Source organism: Myripristis murdjan, chromosome 9, assembly GCF_902150065.1.
Source record: "Myripristis murdjan chromosome 9, fMyrMur1.1, whole genome shotgun sequence".
Classification (NCBI taxonomy): domain Eukaryota; kingdom Metazoa; phylum Chordata; class Actinopteri; order Holocentriformes; family Holocentridae; genus Myripristis; species Myripristis murdjan.
In genome coordinates, this window is record NC_043988.1 from 13681179 (window position 1) to 13708868 (window position 27690).

Sequence of the window (27690 nt, forward strand, 5' to 3'; positions counted from 1 at the left end):
GAAAAATGCATTAGATGTGCTCTAAGATTAGCGTTTCTCTTACACTTTAAAATTACGTCCTCTTGGACCAGCCTAATTCATAGTGAATGTCTTTCTATTAATCATTTTCTGCTTATATCGCTGTTTAAAAATGTAACAGCTGTCTGAATTACGATGTCAATCTTTATGCATCTGAAATCAAAGTGGAGCCAAAGCACAGATAGTAAAGTGGAGCCAAAGCACAGATAGTAAACATTTCTCTGGCTTTCTCTCTGCTCTGTGTGTCATGGCAGCGTACTGCATGGCACTTAGCTCACTGAGAGCGCCGAGAGGCATCAAGGTGCACAAAAGGAAAGGAAGCAGCTGTTCCTGTCCTTTGACTTCCATAACTGAGCCAGCTGGCAAGTGAAACTAAATTCACTGTGAGGGAATTCAAAAAGTTGCACAAAGAGGAGAAGAGAGAGTCTTAATGTGGTGTGAAAGGGGAGGCGGAGATAAAGCGTTAATTGGAATGGATGTATCTGGAAGACAATGTGAAAGGGATTTTGTCAGAATTTGCGCATAGTATTCTTGTTTTGATGTCTATATCTTTTTAGTCTCTTGTCAGTGCGACTAACATATGCCCATATGCGAAAGCTGAGTCATTCATGTTTGTTCAAATGAAAGAGGGACAGAGAAGAGAGATTAAGCTGTTGATTTGACATGGTTTTCAATTCAGCTTCCTGCCACTGCCAGTAATGAAGAGGAGAGACAATAGCAAAGGACGGGGAGGAGAGGAGAAGAGAGTGGTGGTGGCCAAGGTGGAGATTAATGGAGTCAAGACCCCTAACAGGCTGTCAGACGCTGCTTACTTGTAGCAAAGGCACTCAACATGCACACACATACACACAAACACAAGATTCCCTCTCCCCTCAACGTTTTGCCAGACGGCTGGTGTGTGTATGCCTCAGTGATAAATCTTAATTACACAATGGGGTGCGGGCCATGTGCCATCTCATCATGCCATGTCAAATCTCATAAGTGACACCAGAGAGTGGGAGAGACAGAGAGAGAGATGGAACAAAACAAGAGACAGAGAGAGAAAAGGGGAACAGTGCAACAAAATCTATAGAAAAAGAAAGAAAAGTGAATTACACAGAGGAGAGAGTATGCTGGCCAGGGAGAATAAAGGAGAAGGGAAGCAAATGCAGAAGTAGAGGCTGTTTTCTGTCCTTCAAAGAACACGAAAGGCTTTTTGTGTCGAGTGGCTGTTTGTGAGTTTCACATCAACCATGTCAACACTGATCAAATCTAAAATCCTCTGCTGCTATCACGGTAGAGCAGCAGATCTAGTTTGTGTCCGAATGAGCCGGCGGATGAATACACAGGATCAGTGCTGTCAGAGAGGAAAGGGGCCTGGGGACGTGATGCGGCCCCGCTGAGTCATCCTGGCCAGGGTGACCTGTGAAAGTAGCCCCCCTGTCCCCACCCCTCCCCCTTTGCCCGAGGCTTGAGCCCCCCAGAGTAATGGTTAATCGTGGGAAGTCTGGTGTTAGGGTAAGTGTGCCTGTGTGCGGGCCGAGCCCGTTTGTGGCCGGTTGCAGTGGGTTTTGGCGTGCCGTGGGGTGACAGGGCTAGTCAGACGGATGGGGAGTGTGTTGTTATAGCCGTGGCGATGGGGAAAGCCCTGTACAAGCAGCTCTCAGCTCCGCTGGCTGGGAGAAGAGCCGGGGCAACTCTCCCAGAATGAAAAGCAGAAAAAAAACTAGCCTTTTGTTTTCATGGCTGCTGTGTTCCCTCTGTTGTGGGTTTGGGAATCTGGTCTGTGTGTCCCCCTCAGGCGTCTGCTGTGTCTTTAACCGTCCCTTTGAGTATCGTTGTGACTTTCTGTCCTGTTCTGGATGCCCTGGCGTTGTGCTCTGTCACCTCAAAGCCTCACACACACAAACTCCACTTCCTTGATTGGCAGTGCCGAACCAGGAACTACAACCTTTGAACCACAAAGCGCTAAATTGTTTTACACACAGCTGGCATCGGCTAACACTAGTACGGTCTCCTGTGAACACAGACATTGTTGGTTATATTTGTGTTGCCTCTGTTTGGGATGAATGGCTGTATTCATTCTATTTTATCAATTCCTTTTCTTTTTGTGGTTTTTTTTTTTAAAGCAAACACAGCAAAATATAAGAGCACCACATACAGGAAATGTACTGCTACATGAAAACAAATAATCATTTGTCACTCACTGTATACCTTACTGATTTTGACTGTGCTTGCCTTTCTTATGAAATATGAAGTAGTAGGAACTCCAGTGCAAGGCAGTGTTTCCCTTGTTTAAAACATTTAAAATGCCTCTAAGTGTCTGGGCTGCCCCCTGAAAGTTGGCAAGTCGAATCATATGTTGAACCTCATGAACCTCCACCAAGGTGGAGTCCAAGGTGTCGTGTTTTTTCTTTTCTTCTTTCTGTTTTTTTTTTTTTTTTTTTTTTTTAAGTCACTGTTTGTAATCTGTATCTGTTATCTGTATATACTGTTTATAGTGTAAATTATGCTTCATATCTTGCCATCCACTTTGCTGCTGTAATACGTGAAATTTCCCCACCGTGGGACTAATAAAGGAATATCTTATCTTATCTTATCTTAATAATACAATAAAACAAAACACATTCTCTTAAAATGGCACTAGGAACATATTACAATAATGAATGTAAAAATATTAAGTTTTTATTATCCTTTTAGAACTGGTAGATGTGCAATTAATCAGATTAATTAATTGGAGAAGTGCGGAAGATGGTACTAAAGCCACTGTCCATAATCAACATGAAAACACGTCACATGTGAAGTCATTGATAAGGAGTCGATTCATTGTGTTGAAAGGCCGACTCTGAGTTGACTCAGAGTAAGACTTCTACTGTCCCATAGCACAAGAACATAATGTATCTGGAGAAGGTTGATCAGTTCTCAGTGATTTAAAAACTTACCTTACCAATGGCTGAAATTTCTGGCTTTCAAAACTCTCTCCAGCCCATTCTCTGTTTTGGAACAAAAACACTCCACCCTCCCAATTTACTCACACTTTCAGTTGTTTAGTGATGGAGAATGGTGTACAAGCGACCGGCACCACAATACCTTTTTGTTCTTCAGCCAAACAAGAGGCATTTCAGCTGACTAATGTCTTACAGTAATCATCATGATGTAGTGTATTAAGCGTAACAGTTGATGCTTGTGTGGTAGTTCATAGAGATAATTAGTGTAAGGATTAGCAAATATTCATTCATTCATTCATTCATTCAGAGAAGTGAGTTTATTTGTCTTCAAATAACACAGGGATGGTATTACCATCTACCGCGTAGCTTATATAAAGTTCAAAATGACTCAATTGGTCTGTTTGGCTAGTGGGAAATTAAAAAGTGATTAGCTTGTAATGTCCTCAGTGTTACTCTTAACCCTCTTGGTCAGTTTTTTTTCTCAGATTAGCCAATTCCAGAGGGTCTGATTGGTCTGGCTCTGCGCTGTAGCCACACACTTATACACATACATTCTGTATGTATATATAATGTATGAATAAAACAGAACTGGATTTCTGCAGACATGTTGTCTGAATATCACTTAGCCCTCTATGACAAACTTCTTTTTCTTTTCTTTTCTTTTCTTTTCCTCTGTTCTTTTTTGATAGTGGAGAATCAAATATAGTAGCCCTGATCTATATTTTAAATATTGAATGATTAAATATATTATTTAGGGAATATTGTTAATAGAATTTGTATTTGTTTTTGTTTTTTTTAAAAATTATACTGTACTTTATTGCAATTTGTCTTTTTTTAAATTGCTAACATTTACATTACAAAATTTGATGTTACAACTTGAAAATTACAATACTCACACTGGGCTAATGAGGATTCATCTAGCCTAATGAAGTTTATATGGCACTGGTCTGGCTGGCTAGTACCCAGAATTATTTAGTTCCACTTCTGTTTTTCTGTATTTTCAAAGGAATCCATTATTTTTCATTAATATTCAAATTTATACAGTGATGTGCTTTAACCACATCCTTTTCTCTGTAGATAGTTACTGTGATGTAAGCATCAAGTTCCATGATTTGGGTTTCTTGTGTCACGACAGGAGGTTGATGGAGGACCCAAATGAGGGAGCCAGGAGGCACGGAGTTCAGCAAACAGCAAAAATATTTAATAAACTCTCAGGAAACTCAGGGAACAAATGACAGTAAGGCAATAACTGGACAAGGAACAAAACTCAAAACAGGACTTAAATACACAAGAACTAAATAGCTAACAAGACACACCTGGGGAAGGGGCTGGAGTACAAGACAGGAGAACACAGAGGATAGGCCGAGGGAAACACTGGGAGGGATCAGAACAATCAGGGATAATTGACAGACACGGGACAGGTGTGGCACTGGGAGGGGCAAACAAGACTAACCAGACACAAGAGACCACAGGAAAACAGAAAAACAAGAGACTAACAAGAGACTAAAAGTACAAAAACACAGAAAACACAGAACCATGACATCTTGAGTTCAGACACTAGCGTGAAAACATCCTGCATGTCATGCACCATGGTGGCAGGCCACAAAAAGCAAAAAGAAAAACAGAATTATTATTACTATAGTGTTTGCTTTATGATATGTGACTGTACCTCTTTAGAAGTTTCTGTCAATGCTGATTGACTCTAATTAGCCAGCTTATTCTGAAAATGTGATTAAATTGAGTGTGTTTGTCGATCACAGGCCAACATAAGCTGTGCGAGACACCATTCAATGTTGCAATGCCTTGGCTGCTGGTAGAGGTCGATGAGTCATAGATTATATATAATCCAGTTTTAAATAAAACAATACAACACGCAGACTTGGCTGCGTTTACTGAATTTTACATTTCATCTTTATTCCATAACATTTAACCTCATTAGTGGCCTTTCAGGAGGAGCAACCTGAGAATCAATTCTATGAGCTCGATGCAGGGTTTCCTACCTAGATCGCCTCTTACTAAGATCCTTGTCTGTGTGCAACCAAGACTTTTGCATTTCTGCTGGATATGGGTCATATATAGACCCTATACAACTGTGTATATTAGGCTCGATATGTGCGCTTGTTGTGTGCTTGTGGCAGCGTAATTGGCCCCTGGTCAGTCAGTCAGTCTCCCACTTCTGCAACAGATATGACAGAACAGCATCAGGTCATAACACACAGGTCTTATTCCTTTGGCTGCACTGTCCTCAGGAACTGACAAGGTCCTCCATATTTATGTGCATATGTGCTAACACACGTATAGAGGTGCATCCACACATATGTGCACAGACAAGTGCACACAGAGGCAACAAGCTGCATAGATAGATTATAGGGACTGACACTCCAGCAGAATTGACTGCCTCAGTGCACTGATCATCAGCTTTCTCTCTCTCACAGCTCTTCATCTAATCCAACTTGGGCTTGAGACACGAATAACATAAAATATAGTTGTTAGAATATCATCAGTGTATGAATCTGTTTGTGTGGGGAAAAGTGAATTGTGTGTGTGCATGTGTGCCATGTCTGTGTACACGTATTCCATCTTCAAAGTGTTGAGGATTTTGTTGTTAAAGCAGATTCAGATGTGAAATTGATGATTTTTTTTGTTTGTTTGTTCTTTTTAAAGGCCCACTGAGAATAAGGTTCTGCATCTCATGTGCTTTGATAGAAATCCCCAGAAACCAGGCTGTTCCTTGAGAAATTGACTGTGGCAGACAAATCCTTGTATAACAAAGCGAAGCCACCGATCCTATCTCATTTTGATCCAAAAACAGCGTCTGTGTTTAGATTAATCTGATAACCTTGAATTTTGAATTTCAACCTTAAAGACAGAACAATATTTGTGGCACTCTCTGTCTGTGCTGTAGGCATGTGATTATATTCCACTGACGTTTCACGAGGAACGTGTTAGCTTTAAATACACTATATTACCAAAAGTATTCGCTCACCCATTCAAATGATCAGAATCAGGTGTCCTAATCACTTGGCCTGGCCACAGGTGTATAAAATCAAGCACTCAGGCATGCAGACTGTGAAACAAGACATTTGTGAAAGAATGGGCCGCTCTCAGGAGCTCAGTGAATTCCAGTGTGGAACTGTCATAGGATGCCACCTGTGCAACAAATCCAGTCGTGAAATTTCCTCGCTCCTAAATATTCCACAGTCAACTGTCAGCTCTATTATAACAAAATGGAAGCGTTTGGGAACAACAGCAACTCAGCCACGAAGTGGTAGGCGGATGAGGGGTCAGCGGATGCTGAAGCGCATAGTGCAAAGAGGTCGCCGACTTTCTGCACAGTCAATTGCTACAGAGCTACAAACTTCATGTGACCTTCAGATTAGCCCAAGTACAGTACGCAGAGAGCTTCATGGAATGGGTTTCCATGGCCGAGCAGCTGCAGCCAAGCCACACATCACCAAGTGCAATGCAAAGCGTCGGATGCAATGGTGTAAAGCACGCCACCACTGGCCTCTAGAGCAGTGGAGACGCGTTCTCTGGAGTGATGAATCACGCTTTTCCATCTGGCAATCTGATGGACGAGTCTGGGTTTGGAGGTTGCCAGGAGAACGGTACATTTTAGACTGCATTGTGCCGACTGTGAAATTTGGTGGAGGAGGAATTATGGTGTGGGGTTGTTTTTCAGGAGCTGGGCTTGGCCCCTTAGTTCCAGTGAAAGGAACTTTGAATGCTTCAGGATACCAAAACATTTTGGACAATTCCATGCTCCCAACCTTGTGGGAACAGTTTGGAGCGGGCCCCTTCCTCTTCCAACATGACTGTGCACCAGTGCACAAAGCAAGGTCCATAAAGACATGGATGACAGAGTCTGGTGTGGATGAACTTGACTGGCCTGCACAGAGTCCTGACCTGAACCCGATAGAACACCTTTGGGATGAATTAGAGCGGAGACTGAGAGCCAGGCCTTCTCGACCAACATCAGTGTGTGACCTCACCAATGCGCTTTTGGAAGAATGGTCAAAAATTCCTATAAACACTCTCCTCAACCTTGTGGACAGTCTTCCCAGAAGAGTTGAAGCTGTAATAGCTGCAAAAGGTGGACCGACATCATATTGAACTCTATGGGTCAGGAATGGGATGGCACTTCAGTTCATAGTATGAGTAAAGGCAGGTGAGCGAATACTTTTGGTAATATAGTGTACGTTGTTATCAGAAAACCTTTTTATTTCGTGAAGGACAAGAGAGCATTGTCAGCTCTCCACTCTCTTTTACATGTGAGCTGCTTGAAGAGCTCAGGTAGACGAATGTGAGTGTACTCTTGATATGAAGCTGAATTCTGTACTCTCCCTGCTGTCATTCTTGCATGCAAAGGTCAGAGCCCTGATGTCAGACAAAGACTGACTGAGTTCTCCTGTCTTTATCCCTGCAGGCACAGAAATCGTGGATAGAAAGAGCATTCAGCAAGAGAGAATGTGTTCATATCATAGTGAGCGCCAAAGACCCCCATAGGTGAGTACTGAAAAGTGTTTTTGCTAATGCTGTCTAATGCTGAGAGGAAGGAAGTGCACAAATTGGCTAAATCCCAATAACTGGTATCTGGAGGTGTGGCCTAAACCCTTAGAGCTCTGGCTGATCTGTTAAGTTTTTCAATTCAAGAGGTGAATTTGGGTGGGGTGAGGTGTGAGTGCAGCATGAAGAACCTATACCCATTGATATATAATAAATTCATGAAATTCATTTGAAAGCATTTGTAAGTGTAAATAGTGGAGATGTCCCAAGTAAGATTTCTTTAGTTGAACAATCGACTAATCACGGTCTTGGTTGGCCAAGACCCCGACTGACAAATTAAACAACTGGTTGACCAAAAGTGGTCAACCCTGCTAAATAACCCTGTGAATGCAATACAGTAGTAAACACAATATAAGGTTTTTACTGTGCTAGATTTCATTATCAAGATATGTCCTAGGAACATTGTAGAAGTTATTTCTCAAAATGCACATGGTAGAAAGTCCTTACATTTTGCTTGTTTATTTGATATAAAAGTTACTGGACCTAAGGGGTGAGTCAGCTAATGTGATATCCTACCTGACGTAGACTAAGTTCTGTTTCACTGTTGACCTTTAAAGAAATGCCTCAAAGTAATATCATGTTAGCCTCGATTTGCATCACAGGTACGTATTCTCCACTAATGAGGAAAAATGTAAAGGACCACTGACATGCATTTTCAGAGCACAAATAGCCAGTTTAGGTACGATAGTAACATTTGTGGTATTAAAGGACAGGCCAGTGTCCTACAATATATAAAAGGCAATATATAAGATGCCAACAGAAATGTACTGTGTACACTGAATGTGTTTATTAGTATTCTTCCATACTACACTAATACTGTTGTATGGGTGATGATAAAAGCACTTAAAGAAAATGAACAGTGAGTTATGAGGGAGGGGAACACCTTCCCACTCACACTTCTTTCCCTCTTGATGCTCTCCTCCTCTGGCTCTGCAAAGTCGCTGTCACAGTCATGTCTAAATCTGTAGTAGTGCTGATGCTGTTGCTCGGGGTGACAGACTCAGAGGAGCAAGTCTAATTCCTGAAGCGCTGGTCCAAGTACAAACATATACACACACATGCACACCCAAATGTAAGCAGGCACTTTTATGCACTTGCCATTGTGTGCGGACAAGCACCCATGTGTAAACACATGGACACACACACACACACACACACACACACACACATGCACAGGAAAGGCTGCTGTTTGTTTGGGTAAAAAGAATTAGCATAACTGGAGGGAAGCTGGTGGAAGCTGAGAGCAAGAGGAGGGGAAAATGGGCTCCTCCAGATCAAATGATCTTGTCTCTATTTACTCAAATAAACGTGTGTTGACTCACAAGAGAGACAGAGGCACATACCCTTGCTAAGAGATGATGGAAACTTCAACTGATAATCAAAGCCTTCGGACAACCCCAACCCCCCGTCCACTGGATGGTTCCCACTCCATCCTGTGAGATTAAAACACAACGTGTGAAAATTACATTCAACTCCTGTGCATAAGCATCTACTTAGGTAGGAGCACCACAATCCACACAAGTGTCACTCTGGTGAGTTCCTGTAGCTGTAGAGAGGAAGAGGAAGACAGACGAAGGGAGACAGAGAGACAGACAGAGATTTTTGAGGAGCAGAACACAAAAGAGACAGAGGCAGAGGGAGTAAAATACAAAAACGCGGGGGCCTTTGGATCCCTCTCCTTCTCGTCTCCCAATCAGAGGATGAAAGTCCGATGTCAAGCTGTCACTTGTGCCTTACCCACCTCCCACTGCCAGGCATACATGACTATGGCACACACACACACACACATTCTCTTTGCCTCTCATGCTCCCTGCACTTCCTTCTCCTGTGGCTCTTCCTTCCCTGGATTTCAATTACTCTGTGTAAGGGACTGTGTAAAATGCTGATTGTCCTTTTACTCTCCTCCCATCCAGGTGTTGCTGTGGCCGCCTGATAGGTCAGCATGTGGGCCTGCCCCCGGGCATCTCATCCAGTCAGAATGATAAGGCAGAGCGCTTGGCCAAGAATGACAGCCTGTCGGAGAAGTGGTCGATCAGCAAACACACGCAGCTCAGCCCCACCGATGCCTTCGGCACTATCGAGTTCCAGGGTGGAGGACACTCCAACAAAGCCATGGTGACTGCCCCGGTCATCCCACATTGTTACTTTTCCTCTGTGTCCTGCAGACCGAGTGCATTGCCCAAATGTCATCTTCTCAAGAAAAATACATCAACACTTCATGGCTTTCAAAGCTAAAGCTAGCTAGCTACCAAATGACTTCAAAATGCGCTGTATAAGTGCAGATGTCAGCCATAATCTACAGCAGACTGGGCTGTGAAGCGTAAATTGAGTTTGTACTTGAACAAATATGGCACCTTGCTTTGACCTGTAATTGAAGCAGTCCTCTTGGGCCAGTGAGTATTATTCTGAAAATGACAGAATGCCTTAGTGACATGTATCATTTCCCAAAAATGTTTTGTCAAAATCGGATTAGTCTGTGTATGAGATATTGTGTGTCACAGCCAGACGAATCAACAAATGGAGACCAATTTATTATTATCAAGAAGGGAAAAACATTGTGGAGGAAAAATAACAACTGAGCTTTCTCGAAGACGTTGCTCTGATGACATCAGTGGTCAGAGTGGACAGTGTTGAATACAAGAGGAGGATTGAGGTTTATGAAACTGCAAATAATAGTTGAGGTTAAAGCTCCACAATAATAGAGCATTTACTTCCTTTTATTTATGAGGTATTGCTCAATTAATAGCAGAAATTATTTTTGTGGAAAATTATGTCCTCAAGTGCTATAAACCATAATGTAGTTTGACAGTAAACAGGTCTAGAGCAGTGAAGTGTGGGGTGCTCGGCTGATGGAAACAAGTTTGTTCCTTGATACTGATGGCACATTTGTGACAGTGCTGTCTGAAAAAAAAAAAACAGGGTGAATATCACATTGACTGTCATACTTTTTTGACATTTATGACATTTCATACATAGTCATCGGTTTGCTTGTGAAGCTTTCCCTGCAGACAGTGTCAGGTATCAGTAAAAATCAAATGTCTGAATGACTGAGATACATTGTAAAGTTTTTGCAGGATGTGTAATGACTATGGTTGAGCTTTTCACATGCAGAGGCTAGAGCTAGTTTGTCCAGATTCTCCTCAGTTTATTCATTGTTAAACCAAACCAGCTTGACTTTGACTCAAAATATGATGGAAGGTATTGCACATATACAGTATGACTTAACATTTGTCATGTCTGAATAATCCTCAGAATAACAATAACAGCAACAAAATCATCAGTCAAAAGAGTCACATTACACAGTATGATAATTCATTTGAAATAGGCCTACCGTATTTCCCCAATTAATCGCCCGGCCGCAAATAGCCACCTAGTTCTTTTAAACGCCTGGGGTCTGCACCCATTTTGCATATTAAACGCCCACCCAAATAACTGCCGGGGCGATTATTTGCATTATATTGAGGTAAACCCAAAATAAGGCTATTCACCTTATTTTTGTAGAAGTAAACAGTTAGCCGCACAATAACTGTGCGGCACTTCGGTTTTCTGTCAAAATAAGAGAGCTAGCTAATGTTAGAAAAATGGGTGTCCCGTAATCTTAAATCGACCGACTATAAATATGTTGGACAGTAACTGTCAACACAATAATGGCCTGGTGCAGGTCTGTGCAAAAATAAATAAAGGCCTGCAGCGAATAGCCGCCTGGTTCTTTTAAATGCCTGGGCTCCAAGTTGATTTTGCGTATTAAACGCCCGGGCGATTAATTGGGGAAATACGGTAAAGACGAAACTCATTTCTGTCAGGAGAGAACAAGGTTATGATTGATGAATTGCTCTGTCCCAAAGCACATTCACAGTTGTACATATGCCCAGCTTTAACACCACTGTACTGTAACCATCTTGGTTATCACCGTCTGCATCACATCACCACCATTTCCATGGTAACAGTGAATTCAGATGATTGAGGCTGAATTGTGTGTGATTTATTTCCACCGTTAAATTATTCATCCAGATACATTCCAGGTTGGATCTCAGGGGTTGCATGAGACAGATAAACAGCTGCTCTATAATGCATGTAGTTCTCCAATCATAACAAACATCTGTTCAATACCTTTGGGGAGAAGTTAACGTGATGAATAAAAGCCGAACACTTGAGGTTATTGTCTGCGACACAGTCATAACATTTATCTGTATAATTTCAAGGTACATTTAGCAAACAATATAGAGAGGTGTTCACAGCTTTATTTGATGCGGTCCAAATTCAAACTTGGAGTGCATGTGTGTGTGTACGTGACAGGTGCTACATATGTGTTTCCACCAACCCACTGTATCCTGTTTGCAGTATGTACGTGTGTCGTATGACACCAAGCCTGACCTGCTGCTCCACCTGATGACGAAGGAGTGGCAGCTGGATCTACCCAAGCTGCTCATCTCAGTCCACGGGGGCCTGCAGAACTTTGAACTGCAGCCAAAACTGAAACAGGTCTTCGGCAAGGGGCTTATCAAGGCTGCGATGACCACCGGAGCCTGGATCTTCACCGGAGGGGTCAACACAGGTGAGGCAGAAGCAGAGAGAGTATTATGGTAATATTTAAAGTCTGCGAAATGCTCCTGAGAACTGTTTTATTACATTACATTTACACAAATGTTCGTATTAGTGTATTTTACAAAAAAAAATATTTTTTGTGAATTTTTTATGATCAGTGTGCAGATCCTCATTTCCTCCTTTTTGATACATATCTAACAGCCGTGGACCTGCAGTTGGAGTTTTCAAGTCAAGCGATATCAGCAATGAAATATCTCATGTTTATTAAACCCTTCAGGGCTGTGGGGATGTTGAACCATTGGATCACTGAGAAAAGGTCCTGTCATGTTCATTATGAACAGTTACTCATAGTTAGACCAAATGGTAGAGCAGTGAAGTGATAGTTCTCGCTGCTTCCAACTACTTTCATCTTTACTAAAAATACTAGGCAGATTAATCTGCTTCCAATATCTTCTTTTTCATTGAGATGCTTATTTGATCCATACTTTTGTTTAAAAATCAACATTGTTGAGCAGTTGCTCTTGTTTTGCACATGCAGAGTATGGTGATGTATCTTCCCTCCTTTATTATCTTTGGTCAGACACAGATTCTTGAAAGTAATCAACACTATTTCATTGCATCTTCACTATAGTGGCCACCAAGCACACCAAGCTAACATCACTAATGTTAAAAGGCAACAAATAACAAAAACTCACTCACAGCAGGCAGGCAGGTGTCACGAAGGGGCTGTGACAGACGGAAAGAATAATTCAGTGTGGGATGCGAGTGCGCACACAATGAATACAGAAAGGAGCAGAAAGTAAGATTTAGTGACAGAATGGGTGCAAGGGGAAGACGGAGGAGGAGAGAGGCCTGAATAATGGATGGAGGGATGGATGGGTGGGACAGTGGGGGGTGGAGGTAGAGAGAGAATGAATGTCAGCAGGAGAGATGGGATGAGATGGCCTCCAGGCCCAACTGCTGCTCCCCTGAGAACAAAATAAAGAGGCCTGGGGCGACGATCTGCCTGGGCTTGAAGCTCGGTGTGTGTGCGTGTGTGTGTCCATGGTTCATCTGTTGTCATCATGTTGTCTAACCTGCATGTGTGTAGGCTAACTTGAGTGTGTGTGTGTGTGTGTGTGTGTTAGGTCTGTGAATGTTTGGCTTAAAAGAAATTCAGTTTGATTCACAAATCACTCTTGATGTAATTTAATAATGTGTTTGTTTTTTTTTGTTTTGTTTTGTTTTTTTTTCCAGTTTAAGTTTGCAAATTATGATTGGAATCAAAGATCTGCACAAGTAGCCAAAAAATTATGTCCATTAAATAAGCATGTGCAATAATGAAAGACTATCCTTTTTCATTTGAAATATGAAAAATCAGACAATAGAATCACTTAAACATGTTTTAATCTAAGACAAGCTTTGACAAGAAGATGCAGTGCATAGTATTACCTGTTTTATCACCACATGATCTTTTTTCTTTGTAAGAACTGTGAATGATTCGATTCAAAGCATTTCATTCTGAAGTCAGAGCCATTATTTGCATTAATTTCCTTTAGCAGATTTATACATTTGAATGAGCTGAATTTATTATGGATGCATCGATACAGTGATTGAATTGTTAAACCCCTTTTGTGTGTGTGTGTGTGTGTGTGTGTGTGTGTGTGTGTGTGTGTGCGCATGTTCACTAGCAGGCACACTCTTGGTTTCTATGTCTGGTAGAATCTGAGTATCGCTGAGAGAGGAGTGTATCATTTATCCAAAGTTTCGCCCATGTATTGATTTTGACGGAACTGCTTTGTTATCTGTTTCTCCATCACACACACATACACACACCTTCACACACACACACACACACACACACACACACACACACGCAGGGGTCATCCGCCATGTGGGTGATGCCCTGAAAGACCACGCCTCGAAGTCCCGGGGGAAGATCTGCACCATTGGCATTGCCCCATGGGGCATAGTGGAAAACCAGGAGGATCTAGTGGGCAAAGATGTAAGTGACAACAACCAAACTGAACATGGTGAAACAGCTTCTGTGCTGGAGCATGTACACATTGTTGCTGGGTTGCGTGTGTGCATGTTACCAGTGTCATGTGATATCCACGTTTTGCCAGAGCCGCTAAATTGCTGTTGACAACTTATTAGATGAGATGCTGAGTAAGCCAATCGGTTTGGGAATAAACACTCCTTCAAAGTGAATTGGACAGCTGGTGGAGCCCCACGAAACTGGAGCACATGCTGACTCATCTAAATCTAGGGAATCAATGTTAATTTATAGTTAAGAATTCATCAGAATGTGCAACACCCTGTCATACTGAGCAAGTCAACCAAAGCCGATTAATGCTGGTGACTGAAATGAGATGATTAGGTGGTGGGATTCTCTTTTTATGCTTCATCGTCTGCACTAAATAATATCTGCCCAGCCGAGGTGTTTCATGCCTGCCTAATAACAAGATGAATTCACTACAAAATGTTACTACACATGTGCAGAGGACTGACATTACTGTCTCATCAGCACCTGCCCAGCCTGAATGCTACTCTGGATATTAAGGAATCACACTGGTGTAATTTTAGAAATTTAGTCATTTTAGGATAAAGTAGAGTGTACATGTTGTTTAAAATGATGAGCAGTATGTCTCTGTTTGGTGTTTTTAATGTATTTTTAAATACAGTGACTTGCAGGAAGTAGGGCAAACCTGCAGAAGTCAGAGGTCACAGAACATGAAATGGAGTAGAACAGACTTTCCCACTCAAATCAACATAGCAGGATGGTCAGAGCGGCAGCCATTTTTACGTGAATTGTTGCCATTGCAAAGAGCTGCTGCTGTTGTACCGGACTAACTTCTGTACTCCGCTTGGTGGTCATTATTAACGTTTATGCACTAGTTTCAGCAATCAGCCACAGCACAGCATCTTCTTGGTTGGCAAGAAAGTGTGGCACGAGGCGCCCCCGTGGCTCACTGGCTAAGAGCGCGTACCATGTACCAATCGCAGTGACTGGTGTTCGAATCCGACCTCAGGTCCTTTGCTGCATGTCACCCTCTCTCTTTCCCCTGCCTTTCCTGTCTATCTTCACTGTGACTGTCAAATTAAAGCAGAAATGCCAAAAAAAATGTTTAGAAAGTGTGACACACCTTACTGCCCTATATATCCGCCGTCACTGTAGCAACTCATTACAAGTGCATTTTATTTTAAACTAGCCAAAAGACCACAGCGAATAGTTGCATGGCTGTTCTACTCCATCCAACTTCTGTGTCAGAAATAGCTTGTCATTGATGGGTTTAGACTTTTCATGGGTTTTAATGGCAATAGGAACAAACAAAACTCATCCTGGTGCTTCCCATTAAGAGCCCTTTTGTCCTGCGTTTTGTACATTCCCCTGTTGGTAACTGGGCTGTTATTTTCCTCTTGCTAGGTGGTGCGTCCATACCAGACCATGTCCAACCCTCTGAGCAAGCTGACGGTGCTGAACAGCCTCCACTCCCACTTCATCCTGGCAGACAACGGCACCACAGGGAAGTACGGTGCCGAGGTCAAACTGCGACGCCAGCTGGAGAAACACATCTCCCTACAAAAGATCAACACACGTGAGTGCAGTTTATGCCCGTCAGTCACAATCCGCAGTTCCAGCACTAGACTGACCTATTTACCCAACATTAAACTCCTTGTCCTGAACTCAGCAGTGTTACTCAAGAATTAGAGGATGTGATTTTAAATGGCAAAGATAACAGCATAATGCAGCTATAATCCCTGCTTTATCAAAGACACTACTGCAGGTTAATTGGGTTCAAACTCTATTTTACAGCTGCAGCGAGACCAACATTATGATTACCTGTTCACACAGAGCACATGCTGTCAGATAATCTATTTTTTTCTGTGAGACTTTGAAACTGGCCGTCTCATCAGGAGCTTTTTTTTTTCCTTTTCTTTTTTTCCCCCAAAGTCTTTAGAAGTCACCTGACAGCTCAGATCACTCTTTCCTCAAATGAACCCTGCCAGCTAATCCTTGTCTTCCTGTGCTGGGGACCTGAGGCCCGGAGGAAACTGTGTACCGAACCAGCTAGCAAACACACTCAGGCAAACAAGCGCGCATGCACATACACACGAGTGCAAATGCAGACAGCGACACACAAGTAGACAAACAAACACACAACCAGCTTGCACTCACATAGACAAAGAAACATGCATATGTAGGGACACACACACACACAGGAACAAGAAGTGGGTCAGATGATTTTTTTTTATATTGACAGACATAAGCATCACAGAGTAATATAATACTGCTGCTGATGAAACTCTTACAACAGGAGTTAGCTGAATGCCTGTCTGGCCCGCAATGTCTTCATTTAAGGTACATTATGCTCATTAAAAGGCAGCAAGAGTGTGTTTGCATGCATTGTGTGTGTGTGTGTGTATGCGTGTACAGTTATGTGTGTAGAGTTTGTCTGCTGTCTAGATTTTGTCACATTGCATTTCTCCTTCTGCAATTTCCAGCTTATACCTTAGCAACGAACCAAATAGATTTGCATGAATATAATGGATGGATTTCACATTTCTCACAGTCTCTCTCTCTCTCTCACTCTTACACACACACATACACACACACACACACACACACACACACACACACAAATGCACAAACATAGAGGCAAGCATACACCCATTAAATATATTCCTCAATGTTCTAACTAGCGTTATTTCCAAGGTGCCAGAGCAAGGAACGAGTCTGAATTGCAGAAATGTTGTTCGCTGTTTCAGTTGTGATTTATTGTAGCAAGCTGTTGTTTGGTTGTCAACAAAAAGCCAGGTTGTAATCATTTACCAAGGCCTCTGCTGACACGAATTCACACATTTCAACATGAACCAGCAGTGCCTCTCATTTAAAAGCCGAAAGTGTCACCAAACGGGTACATCGGGGCCCTGCTGAGAGCAATATCATGACTCAGACATGGCAGCTTCTTTATTGCCTCATTCTTAAGTTGCATGACTCGTGAAGGTTTACATCCCCTGCTGCACCCTTTCCAAAGACTTTTCTGCACTTCATTTTGACCTCACTTGTGTCAGTGGCATTTTTATTCACTGTCAGACCTGTCACTGAAGTTCATTGATGGGCAGTTTTCAAGGTTATGCAGACTGTCAGCCCTAGATGGGAACTGTGCCCACGTTGAAATCCTTCACAGGGCACTTACAGGATTACAGAACCAAAAGCCCAGATCCACCGGGTACCCATATATCACTGCCACCGCTCTTACAGCTTTCTCACCTATCAACAACAGCCCTGGCAGACAACAGGAGTTTAGCTTCCTGCCCCTCATCCAGTCATGTGACCTATGGACTTCCCTTTGTCATCCTATGCCTGGGTTCATAGAAAAGGGGCTGGGGAGGCAAAGGGACGCCCAGTTGTCATACGAGCATCTGACCATCCATGTGATGGTAAAGGACCATTCCTAACACAAATCCATCATCTGATTAGCTATATTTGGATCCTCAGCAACCAAAATTAGCACTTGCACTACTTGGGACCCGCTACTTAAACAACATCTGTGTGGCTACATCAAACCATTCATAACACAGATCATCAACCACAGCCTCTCTCACATTGTCTCCATGCCTCGCATAAACTTACACCACACTTCACAACAGCGAGCGCAGGGGGGTAACTGTTCTCAGCCAACTGATCTGGTTTGATATACCACAAGACAAGATCATTAAAATACACTCTGGAGTCATATAAAGGATAGCATTTCTACCATGAAAGCAAAGTTAACTTGTTTTCTCTGAAAGGACTTGCAAAGTCAGGACATATGATAAATCTAACTACCCTGATTGTCCTGTTTAAGAATTAATGAAGTTTCACAAATAACAAGCACTTCAGCAAACCATTAGACCAATAGCACTGTCAACAAAAGTAATAATTTTACATCCAGTAGACAAATGACAGCTTTTCCCACATAAAGCCACTGCATCTCATTTGATCTTACTTTACTGTTGGCATAATCCTCGTGGCCAAGGAGAGGCTGTCATTTTCTCATTTTGCTCCCTCTCCCTCTCCCTGTATTTTCATACTGTTAATTTAAATTCTTATTTTCCTCTGTTCTTGTCAGTCTTGGGAGAGTCTGCAGGCCAAGGAAGTGGCTGCCACTGCTGCTGTCCAGATCTGAATGTGTGTGGCTTTCTGTGTGTGTGTGTGTGTGCGTGCGTGCGTGCGTGCGTGCGTGCGTGTGTGTGCGTGTTTTTGGCTGAGTGCTACAATTACACCATTACTTTTCTTTTTTAGTATTAAACAGTGTTAAATAATTTGTAATTAAAATGCAACCTTGTGCAATTTGGAGGTTGCCGGAGTTAAAATTGCAATGTCTTTATATGGGCGGGTATGTGCAGGCGCCTGTGCTTGCGTGCTGGTGTGCTTATGTGTGCATTCTTTACTTCCTGATTCACCTCCAGGGTTGCCAGACAAAGGCTGATTTGTGAATTGATTACCTGTCCACAGTCAATAGAGGAGTGCATCAATTTTCCTCACAGCAGGAATCCCATGGGATCCCGCTGTAGCCTAAGGTCCTACAAGAGCCAATAAAAATAAAGATAAAGAGGAGGAGAGCAGTTTACTTTGAATGGTCTAACATGTGGGTTGTGGACCACACAGAACCACCCCCTTTATTCCTTGTTTTAACACACACTGCACACAAACACAAGATGAAAGAAGTGTGGTGGATAGATAGGCGTAATCTCCCCCCGTGGTCTTTTTGTGATGTCTGGGCAATCCTGCAGCTAATCCTACTGTGCCTGTGTGTGATTTTCAGAGCAGTGGCTATCACCACGTTACTGCCGGAAATGCTGTCGAAATCAAATTGTCTGCACTATCGCACAGTTATTAAATATGGGGATGGATTGTTTTAAAATCAGTGCATGGGTTTCTTATTATCAAGACACACACTAGATAAAAAAGACATTGCATATTGACTTGGTAATATCACAAAAAATGTATCTATTAGGTTGCGATTAATTTTCTGAGCTGTTTCTGTGTTCTGGTTTCCTGTTCACTCCAGAAATGTTTATAGTGTGTTGTATGCCTTTCCTACCATCCGTTACAAGTGATGGCAGCACCATTGGCACCTGTCAAAGCTCATCAATGGAAGACAGTTTCACAAACCCTCTGCCCCTTAACGCCCTCTTAGCGACAAGCTAAGAGGGCGTTAAGGGCTACCTAGGCTATCTCCTCAAGTCCCGTCTGATGTGGAAGGTGTAACCTCCTGTGGCACAGTAGCCTCTTTAGTGGAAATGGGACAAAAATCTCTAAAGATGAGCTCTTGCTTGGTGTAAACAGAATAGATGTCTTTAGACAGGAAGCTGGGGTTGGAAGGGTGTAAACATGCCAGCATATTCACCCACCAAACTGGATGCACAGCTCCCTGCCATCCCATGCATGCATGGCTCTCTCATGACTTAAACAGCTTAACCAGGCATGGTCTAGCTTGGCAGAGCATGGACAAAGAAGCAGATTTAAATGAACTTGAGTTGGTTTCAGTTGAGGCAGTACAGGAGGAGATGTGAGTTTAACATGGAACAAGAGATGGAAAGAGCTCGTAAGCCCTGGGCATGAACATTCATGGACTAATCAAATTTGATTGTTGATTTCTTGTTGCTATTCCACAAAATGCAGCATTTTTTGCTTCCGCTGACACACTGTCATGCCCATTGATTTCTCACCGTCAACGCCAGAGAGAAAAAGAGAGTTTTCTTTCACTACTTCTTGCTGTGTCCTGCTGTTTGCAAAAATTGTTAGACATGTTGAAGAAAAGCAATGAAAGAGAGACACCAGGTAGCATAGCTCAGTAAACCGCTGCACAGCTATTTCAACAAATCTCCAGCGATGGCTGTTGATGCTTTTTAATCACATACCTGCCTCGCAGAGAGGAAGAATGATGGAGGGAGAGAGGAGAGAGAGTGAGACAATAAAGACAGAGACAATAGGAAGAAGATGAGTGGAAAGGAAGACTTAGATGAAGAAAGAAGGGGGCTTGAAGTAGCCGAGGAGAGGAGGAGGCAGGGAGTTATTACTTTAAGATGTCTCCACTGAATAAACAGGCCTGGGAAAAAATGAAAAGAAAGCAAGAAAAAGGAGATATTTAGTCTTCTAATGTTCTCTCAAGTCTTCATTTGACCCTGATCACTTAGACAGTTTAGCTGGGAGTGAGCACTTTGTATATTGAAGTGTACGTACATTAGTATGTGTGTGTGTGTGTATGTGTGTGTGTGTACTGTATAAGTCCATACAGTATCTCTGTCACCTTCACTGACCCTCCTGTACCAGTAGTTTCATTAATAACGGGAATACATGAAGGATGAAATATACAGTAGCTGAAAGTAATTGAATTCAGAAACCATAAGGCCTTGTGTTGCAGATTAGTCCAGGCACTCTGCCCTCCGCTGTGGAGCAGCCCATACAGAGGAGATTATAGTCAAGCGACCAGACATGGAAAGTCAAAAAGGTCATAATACTGTTCTTTCAAGCACCACATAGACTTGGGAAAACATTACTGCAGCACAGCCGCTCTTTCATTTCTTTCTTTCTTATCTGGCTAATTGTGGTTTGTGGAAAGTGTATGATCGAGTTTTTTTTCTGATGGTTATTACAATTAGAATCATGTACTGTACATGATATAGCTGCAGTGTCATGGCTTGAATTTGGGTCACAAATGTCGTTCTTCACTGTATCTAATGCACATCATAATAATTTCCCAGTTTGGGATCAATAAAGTAAATCTATCTATCTATCTATCTATCTATCTATCTATCTATCTATTAAATTAATGTTATTTTTAATTCCTGTAGATTCTTCTGTTCTGTGCTGCTGGTTGGCTAAATCAGCAAGTATGAACTGATTCAGTAGGTGCAGATCAGCAGATAGTACAGTATCTCTATGGGCACTTGAAGATAAACACAGAGATAGTGTGGAGACAATAAAAGTCATTGCTCATGTGCAAGTGAACCCAGAGAATATATGTGAAAAAGATAAATGTGTAAACATCTACAACATTCATCTCTGTGGGGAGAGATAAAACAGTCCCTAGTGGGGTTTTTGTGTTGAGGAATTGTTCTTGGTATGGTTCAAGGTTGTGGATGTGCATGAATTAGAAAATGCAATCTGGCATGGAGGGAAGTTGGGTCAGTTGTAGTGTGAACTAGCAAAAGTTTGTTTTAGGAAATTATAGTAGCAGTGGTTAAAGAAGGAGGTCAGGAATGCCCTGATTACATCAAGAAACTGTTAAAGATGCCAAGACAAACAGCTTTTTTGTTTTATTCATTTCAGCCATTCATATTTTATGAACATATTGTAGGGAGTCCATGGGTTGATAGATTGGTCTCTTTCTATTCATTTGTTTGTTGTATTATTCATCTCACTCATAATTTGATTTTGACAAAACCCAGGTGAATGATGTATCTCACCACGGCTTTCCACTGCAATTAAAAGGTCAACTCAGCAAGCTGACAGGTGACCTTTTTCTTCTTTTTTATTTTCATCATGGGGAGACTATGGATGGATCTCCTGTCTGTTAGGTCATTCATGCATCATACACACAACATGGGTAGTTTTTTTCTGTCCATTTGTCATCTGCATTATGAGTGATCAATGATGAGGGAATGTACACTACTCACAAAAAGTTAGGGAAATTCGGCTTTCGGGTGAAATTTCAGGATGAACCTAAAATTCATTATAACCTTTACAGGTGAACTTAATGTGACCTTCTGTAAACTTTTGAATGCACATGTCCAACTGTTCAATGTTTCAGTACTTTTTGCACAAGTTGCTGTTCTCTAACAAGGAGTTTAACGGCAAAATTCACATCAGGTGTTTGATGCTCCAGCTCATCGAGGTCGTATCATTAGGGAACGGCTGCTGGAGACTGGGGTACCTCAGATGGAGTGGCCTGCACTTTCTCCAGACCTGCATCCCATAGAAAACCTATGGGATCAGCTGAGTCGCCGTGTAGAGGCTCGGAGCTCTGTACCCCAGAACCTCAATGTCCTGAGGGCCGCCCTTCAAGAAGAGTAGGATGCCATGCCTCAGCAGACAATAAGTCGACTTGTGAACAGCATGAGACGTCGTTGTCAAGCTGTAATTGATGCTCAAGGGCACATGACAAGTTATTGACACTGACATTTTTTGTTGTGGTATATCCACCACTGTTGTTGGCTTTTGTTTCAAGAAATTGTTTGAGATGAGGAAATCACCAGTGTATGCTTCTACTTAAATGCCCTACTTTCATGATATAATATCACTGTAGCGTGAACATTTTACATTTTCCATAAATTTCACCCAAAAGCCAAATATCCCTAACTTTTTGTGAGTAGTGTATGTCTTTCTATGTTTTGATGTGTGCCATTTTGTTATTGTTTGAATCTTCTCTGCGAGACCTTCCCCAAAGTTTCCTCATTTTTTTTCTCTCAATTTTCATTCATTAATTTTGGTCACTGTGATGGAAAGAGACTGTTGTGAGGCATAATTATGTCTCAGCAAGCAATGACACACATTGCTGTCACTGTCTGAGTTTGGGGGTGTTGTTTTCACTGAACATTTTCACTCACTGTTTCATACTGTTGCCACTTCAGGGCCACTTGAGACTGTTACTGTGATAAAGGGATAAACAAATTAATTTGACTTGACTCACCATGTTTCAGTTTTTTTAAAAAAATACACTCTGGCTCAGGAAAAGCCTGCAACCTCAGGTCAAAACAAGGTGACCCTTCCTATAGAGGGACTGCATCATTTGTAGTGCACAATACGTTTACTGTTGCCTTGTTTACTGTGGCAGTAATTTATGACATCCTGCTAGTCTGCAAAGGAGAGAGACTGGGAGTGGGAAACTGGACCCGGCCCCTGCAGTATTTTAGGTTTATGAGGTGTGTCATTGCTTGCTGAGGCACAATTACGCCTCACAACAGCATCTTTCCATCACAGTGACCAACAGAGCAGATCTGGAGCCACAATTTTTGGATCCAGATCTGGTTGTACACTAGAGCACACGAGTGGACAACATTTTTTATTAAGATTCCGCAATTTTCTTAAAAAAGCTACAACTTGGCCTACAGAGCATGATGGCATAAACACACTAGTTTTCTTGAGCACATGCAAACAAACAAACCTTACTTAAACTGTATAATTACATTTCCTCAGCACTTACAGAGGGACCAGAGCATGGTAGTACTGGTAGTACTGCAGGAACAGATGCTTTCACAGAAACACACACACACACACACACACACACACACACACACACAAATCAATGAGGTATTCCTTTAACCTCAATTTCCCAGTGGAAAATGTCTTTTCCTGGTCAATGACACCATTCATGATTGATTCTCTCGGGCTCATTCGGGCCTTGATAATGCTACAACTCGACTCAAATTAAATACGTGACACAGACCATCTGACTGGAGCTGAATCCCTTTGAGTTGGTCAGAAAACACTGTGGTGTCAAAACATGACAGAGGAAGAAAAGTTCGACGGTATAGCCACAACGTCGGCCTTTTTTTTTGTGGCCCCTGACCTTTTGTTCTCTGCCTGTCAAGTCATGTTGCATTCACAGCTCGTATTTTTACAGTCTGCTATTATAGGTGCCAGCATAATGGTGTGAGGGGGTGGGGGGTGGGTGCGAAGACGACCCACATACTGTAGCTCACCTCCTCCAGAAATGCTGATGTTAATTTGACACATGCAAGGACACAGACAATTGCACATACCCACACATGCTGTACACATACACATACACAAACACATACACACACACTTTCAAATGCACTCACGTATGCAAAGGGTGAGTCATCAATAGATCTCTAATAAGGACTATTTAAGCATGTTACATGTGTCCTGCTCACACGCTCCTCTTTGTCTCCATCCCACTTTACTTCCCTCTATCCCATCCTGGATAAATATAGAAAGTTGTGGCGAGCGAGTGGCTCATCAACCACTTCTTTCCCACTCTCCTGGCCCTGTTTTTCTCCCTTATTGCATGTTAGTTTCCCTCCCAAGAGGTGTGCGAATGGGTGAAGGAAACCTTTAGAGGGAGAGAGAGAGTGGGAGTGGTTTAAAGAAATAGGGTGAGACAGGATAGGAAAGACTGATGTACTCTAGTCTTCCTCTCTCTCTTTCTTTCTCTCGCTTCCTCTCTCTCTCTTGATCGCTCACATAGTCACTGACACACACACACACACACACACACACACACAAACACGCAACCACAAACCGTTTGTCAAGTTTAGTGTTGAGGGGGTGTGTTATTGCATGTAATGGAGTTACGGAGTGGTTGATTGCAGGCTGGTCACTGCCTTCCTCTGTCAGCATGGCTGTAGTGTTTGGGGATCACACAGATAGTGAAGGAAACAGTGAATGAGACAGATAATAAAGGAAAGGGAGAAGGATTCTGTTGTGTTTTGACTCTTTCAGTGGATCACTCACATGCAGTAGTATTTTCCTGGCACCCTGGTGTATCAGCTGCCCTCATCTGTTCTGTGAAGAATACATTAATGTTAGGCTATTTGGCTAGCTTGTTGATTTCAGCAACTGAACTGTTAGGACAACATAACTTATCGCATAAGCACTATGTATACAAAACAATGTGCTTTAATGTGTGCACCCCATAAGAGCCAGGCTTTGTTTTTTGCTCATTTGTGCATTCATGAATAATGTTTTTTGCATAGGGGAAATACAGTATGCAGTGTTTAGGCTGAGCCCCAGCAGGCCTACATGAGGGGCTGCTGGGGCGCTCACACACCAGGCAACTTTTATAACCAGTGGCTAAGTCAGTGAAGGAATTAATGTTTTGTTTAGTGTTTCTTTTACTTCTAGCAACACTGTGTTACCACAGCACTGTGGTGGAGTGAAGTCAGTGTTGTTTTGCTCATTCCAATCATGCACATCCTCCTCCGCTCCTCCACCCGAGCACCTTGTGCACTTGTTATGAAATGTATATATCTTTATACATCATTAAATCACAGCAGTCCATGTTACAAACAACAACAAAGCAGTTGTTTCCATCATCTGACATTGTCATAACTCATCTGCATGGGTTTACAGTTAAAATTGCAGCTAAAATGTTCAGATTCAGTCTTTGCCTTTCCTATCAGTGGGTTTGTAAATGGACATTTCTATAGCACTTTTCTAGTCTTCTGACCACTCAAAGCACTTACAATGTTTGCCTCACATTCACACACTGATGGCAGAGGCTTCCATGCAAGTGTCCAAGCTGCCCATCAGGAGTGACTATGCCGCCCTGCCTCATTTGTCAGAACAAATGCATGCTGTGTGGCCAAGCTTTGTTCCAGGGTTCCCAACCCTCCTGGAAATCTTGGGAAGTTATGGACTAGTTTCCCAGTCATTGAAAACACCTGGAAAATTGAAAACTGATTAAATGTCCTGTAAGTAGTCTTGAAATGTTAGTATATTATTGTTTTACATGCCAGCCATAAAACAATAGCAATTTGGGTTTGAATAGTTCACTCATTGTTAACATGATGTTGTTTTAGTGAAGTGTTACAACCAGCAGATACTGAATATTTCACATTTTTGTAAAATATTGTACAATGCATTGGACTATATCTCACTTTGACACTACTTGAGGGGAAATTTATGGGATACCACACCACACTTTGACAGTGCTCATAAATTGCCCTGGTTGAAGACAACCCTCCCATGGTGATTGTGGGGCTTAAAAGAAAAGTGCAAATACAGACCAGCTGATACTGAGAGAGCAACACACAGCAAACAGAAAGAGACACAGATGCAAGATAGTCCACCGAGAAGTAGGAAGCAGGAAAGACAGATGTATGGAAAGCCCACTGTTCACTCCGTAGCAGCTGACAGAAAGAATAGCTCGTGTGGACTAGCCTGACAACGTTGTACTTGGCAGAGTAAACGTACTGAGAAGGATCCTATCTCCGCTAAATACTCCCCAGCAGATTAGCTCTCCGGCTATGGGTTTGCATTTTCCATCTTGAACAATAGATTTTCTTCTCTAAGCGATGACTCGTGTAACTACACAACACGTGTTCAAATTGGGCTCAGCGTTTTAACAAATAGAAGTGATGTATGTTTCGTTTGATAACAGAAGAGAGCGCAGACCACAAAACCAGCCACCAAAGGATGAAAAAAAAATCAGACAACTTCTGTCTATCGAGCAATGTCAAAATCACCTTGTGATGAAATGTGAAACAGCTGGACTGTCAGGAGAAGCAGCAGTTATCGGAACGACAACGTTGCTGAGGTTAAGGCTCCAGTTCCCACAGGATCAGGTTTTAGTTTGGGCTTAAGCTAATTAGAAAAACAAACTTAACTGTAAGGTCAGATGTCAGCAAAAAATAAACTCACCGTTCATGGTTAGGCAGGCAAGAAAGAACAGCCTTTGGTTTGTGGTTTGTTTGTCTCTTTGTGTGTATGCTTATCTGTATTTGTGTGTATGTGTTTGTGTTTGTGTGTGTATGTGTGTGCAGGCAGAATTTTCTCCTACCAATTAGCCAAGACACAGCTGTGCATTCCCCTCCTCATCTGCTCTTCGGTGGGTTTCAATTGAACAGTAATCTGCTTTAGATACTGTGGTGTTGCCTCCACAGCTCAGTAGTCATCAATATCAATGCTTGATATGACACACACGCACAAACACACAGGTGAGAGAAAAAAACACTGAGGTAAAAACTGTTTTTTTTTTTTGTTTGTTTGTTTTTGCTTTTGCTTTTGTTTTTGTTTTTTTAACATTTTGACCAAACAGACAGCAAACGAGCCAGACAGATGAAAAGGAAGCATTGCACACAAAACGCGAGTCATTAGTCTGCTTCTCTGCCATATTCTGCTCTGCTGATGTATGGTCGTGTGATGTGTTGTGGCACAGTGACGTTTTACCTCTTTGAAGTAGGCGAGGCCCCTAAAATATTCTCCTTATGTAACTGTCCCTGTTGCAAGACTGCGCGAGGCTGTGTGAGGCAAAGCGTAATGGTGGTGGGAATGTTTCTGGGCGTGTGTGTGTGTGTGTTTCCGTGAGAGTGTGTGTGTGTGCATACGTGAGCATGCTTTTGTATGTGCCTGCCTGCCTGCCTGCCTGCCTGCCTGCGTGTATGAGAGCGAGACTGTGTTTTCTCCTCAGTGAATTATGCAGACCAAGACGAGGGTGCAGGGCGGGGAGGATCCGGCAGTTACACAGCTTTTGAATTAGAAGAGTCAAAACACCCGACAGAAAACACAAGTGCATGGAAGAGAGCAAGAGGGAGAGGATGAGAAAGGAGAGAATGTTGGAAGCAAGACAAAAAAGATGGAGAGAGAGAGAGAGAGCAGGAATGGACAGGATTAGGATGCAGGATTTGGGGAATGGATTTTAGGAAGGACAGCTGAGGCCACGATGAAGTTAAAGGGGAAAGTACATGATGTCCATGTTAGAGAGAGTGGGGTTTATAGTGTTTCAAAGTGAATATTGAGTGGCATGATGAGAAATCAGTGATAAATCCTATGAGCGTGTAGTAATAAAGTGCAGATCTGCCTCCTCCTGAACAAAATGTAGCCTGGGTGCAGAAAAACCCACCTGCTAATTATGTGTAATTACTCCAAATGGCCCATGACGAGCGGGAAAGGAGCCATTTTTGTATCAAACAGCGGGGG

General features: G+C 42.3%; 1 protein-coding gene across 2 annotated transcripts in view; it reads left to right on the plus strand.

The window, feature by feature from the left end:
• trpm3 (transient receptor potential cation channel, subfamily M, member 3) overlaps positions 1-27690 on the plus strand; it is a 174931-nt gene that overhangs the window by 98301 nt on the left and 48940 nt on the right. For both annotated transcript variants that reach the window (XM_030060102.1, XM_030060101.1), the window contains exons 3-7: positions 7372-7451; positions 9425-9626; positions 11853-12066; positions 13916-14040; positions 15463-15634. In XM_030060102.1, the coding sequence (XP_029915962.1) occupies positions 7372-7451; positions 9425-9626; positions 11853-12066; positions 13916-14040; positions 15463-15634 (793 nt within the window). The remainder of the gene's footprint in view (positions 1-7371; positions 7452-9424; positions 9627-11852; positions 12067-13915; positions 14041-15462; positions 15635-27690) is intronic.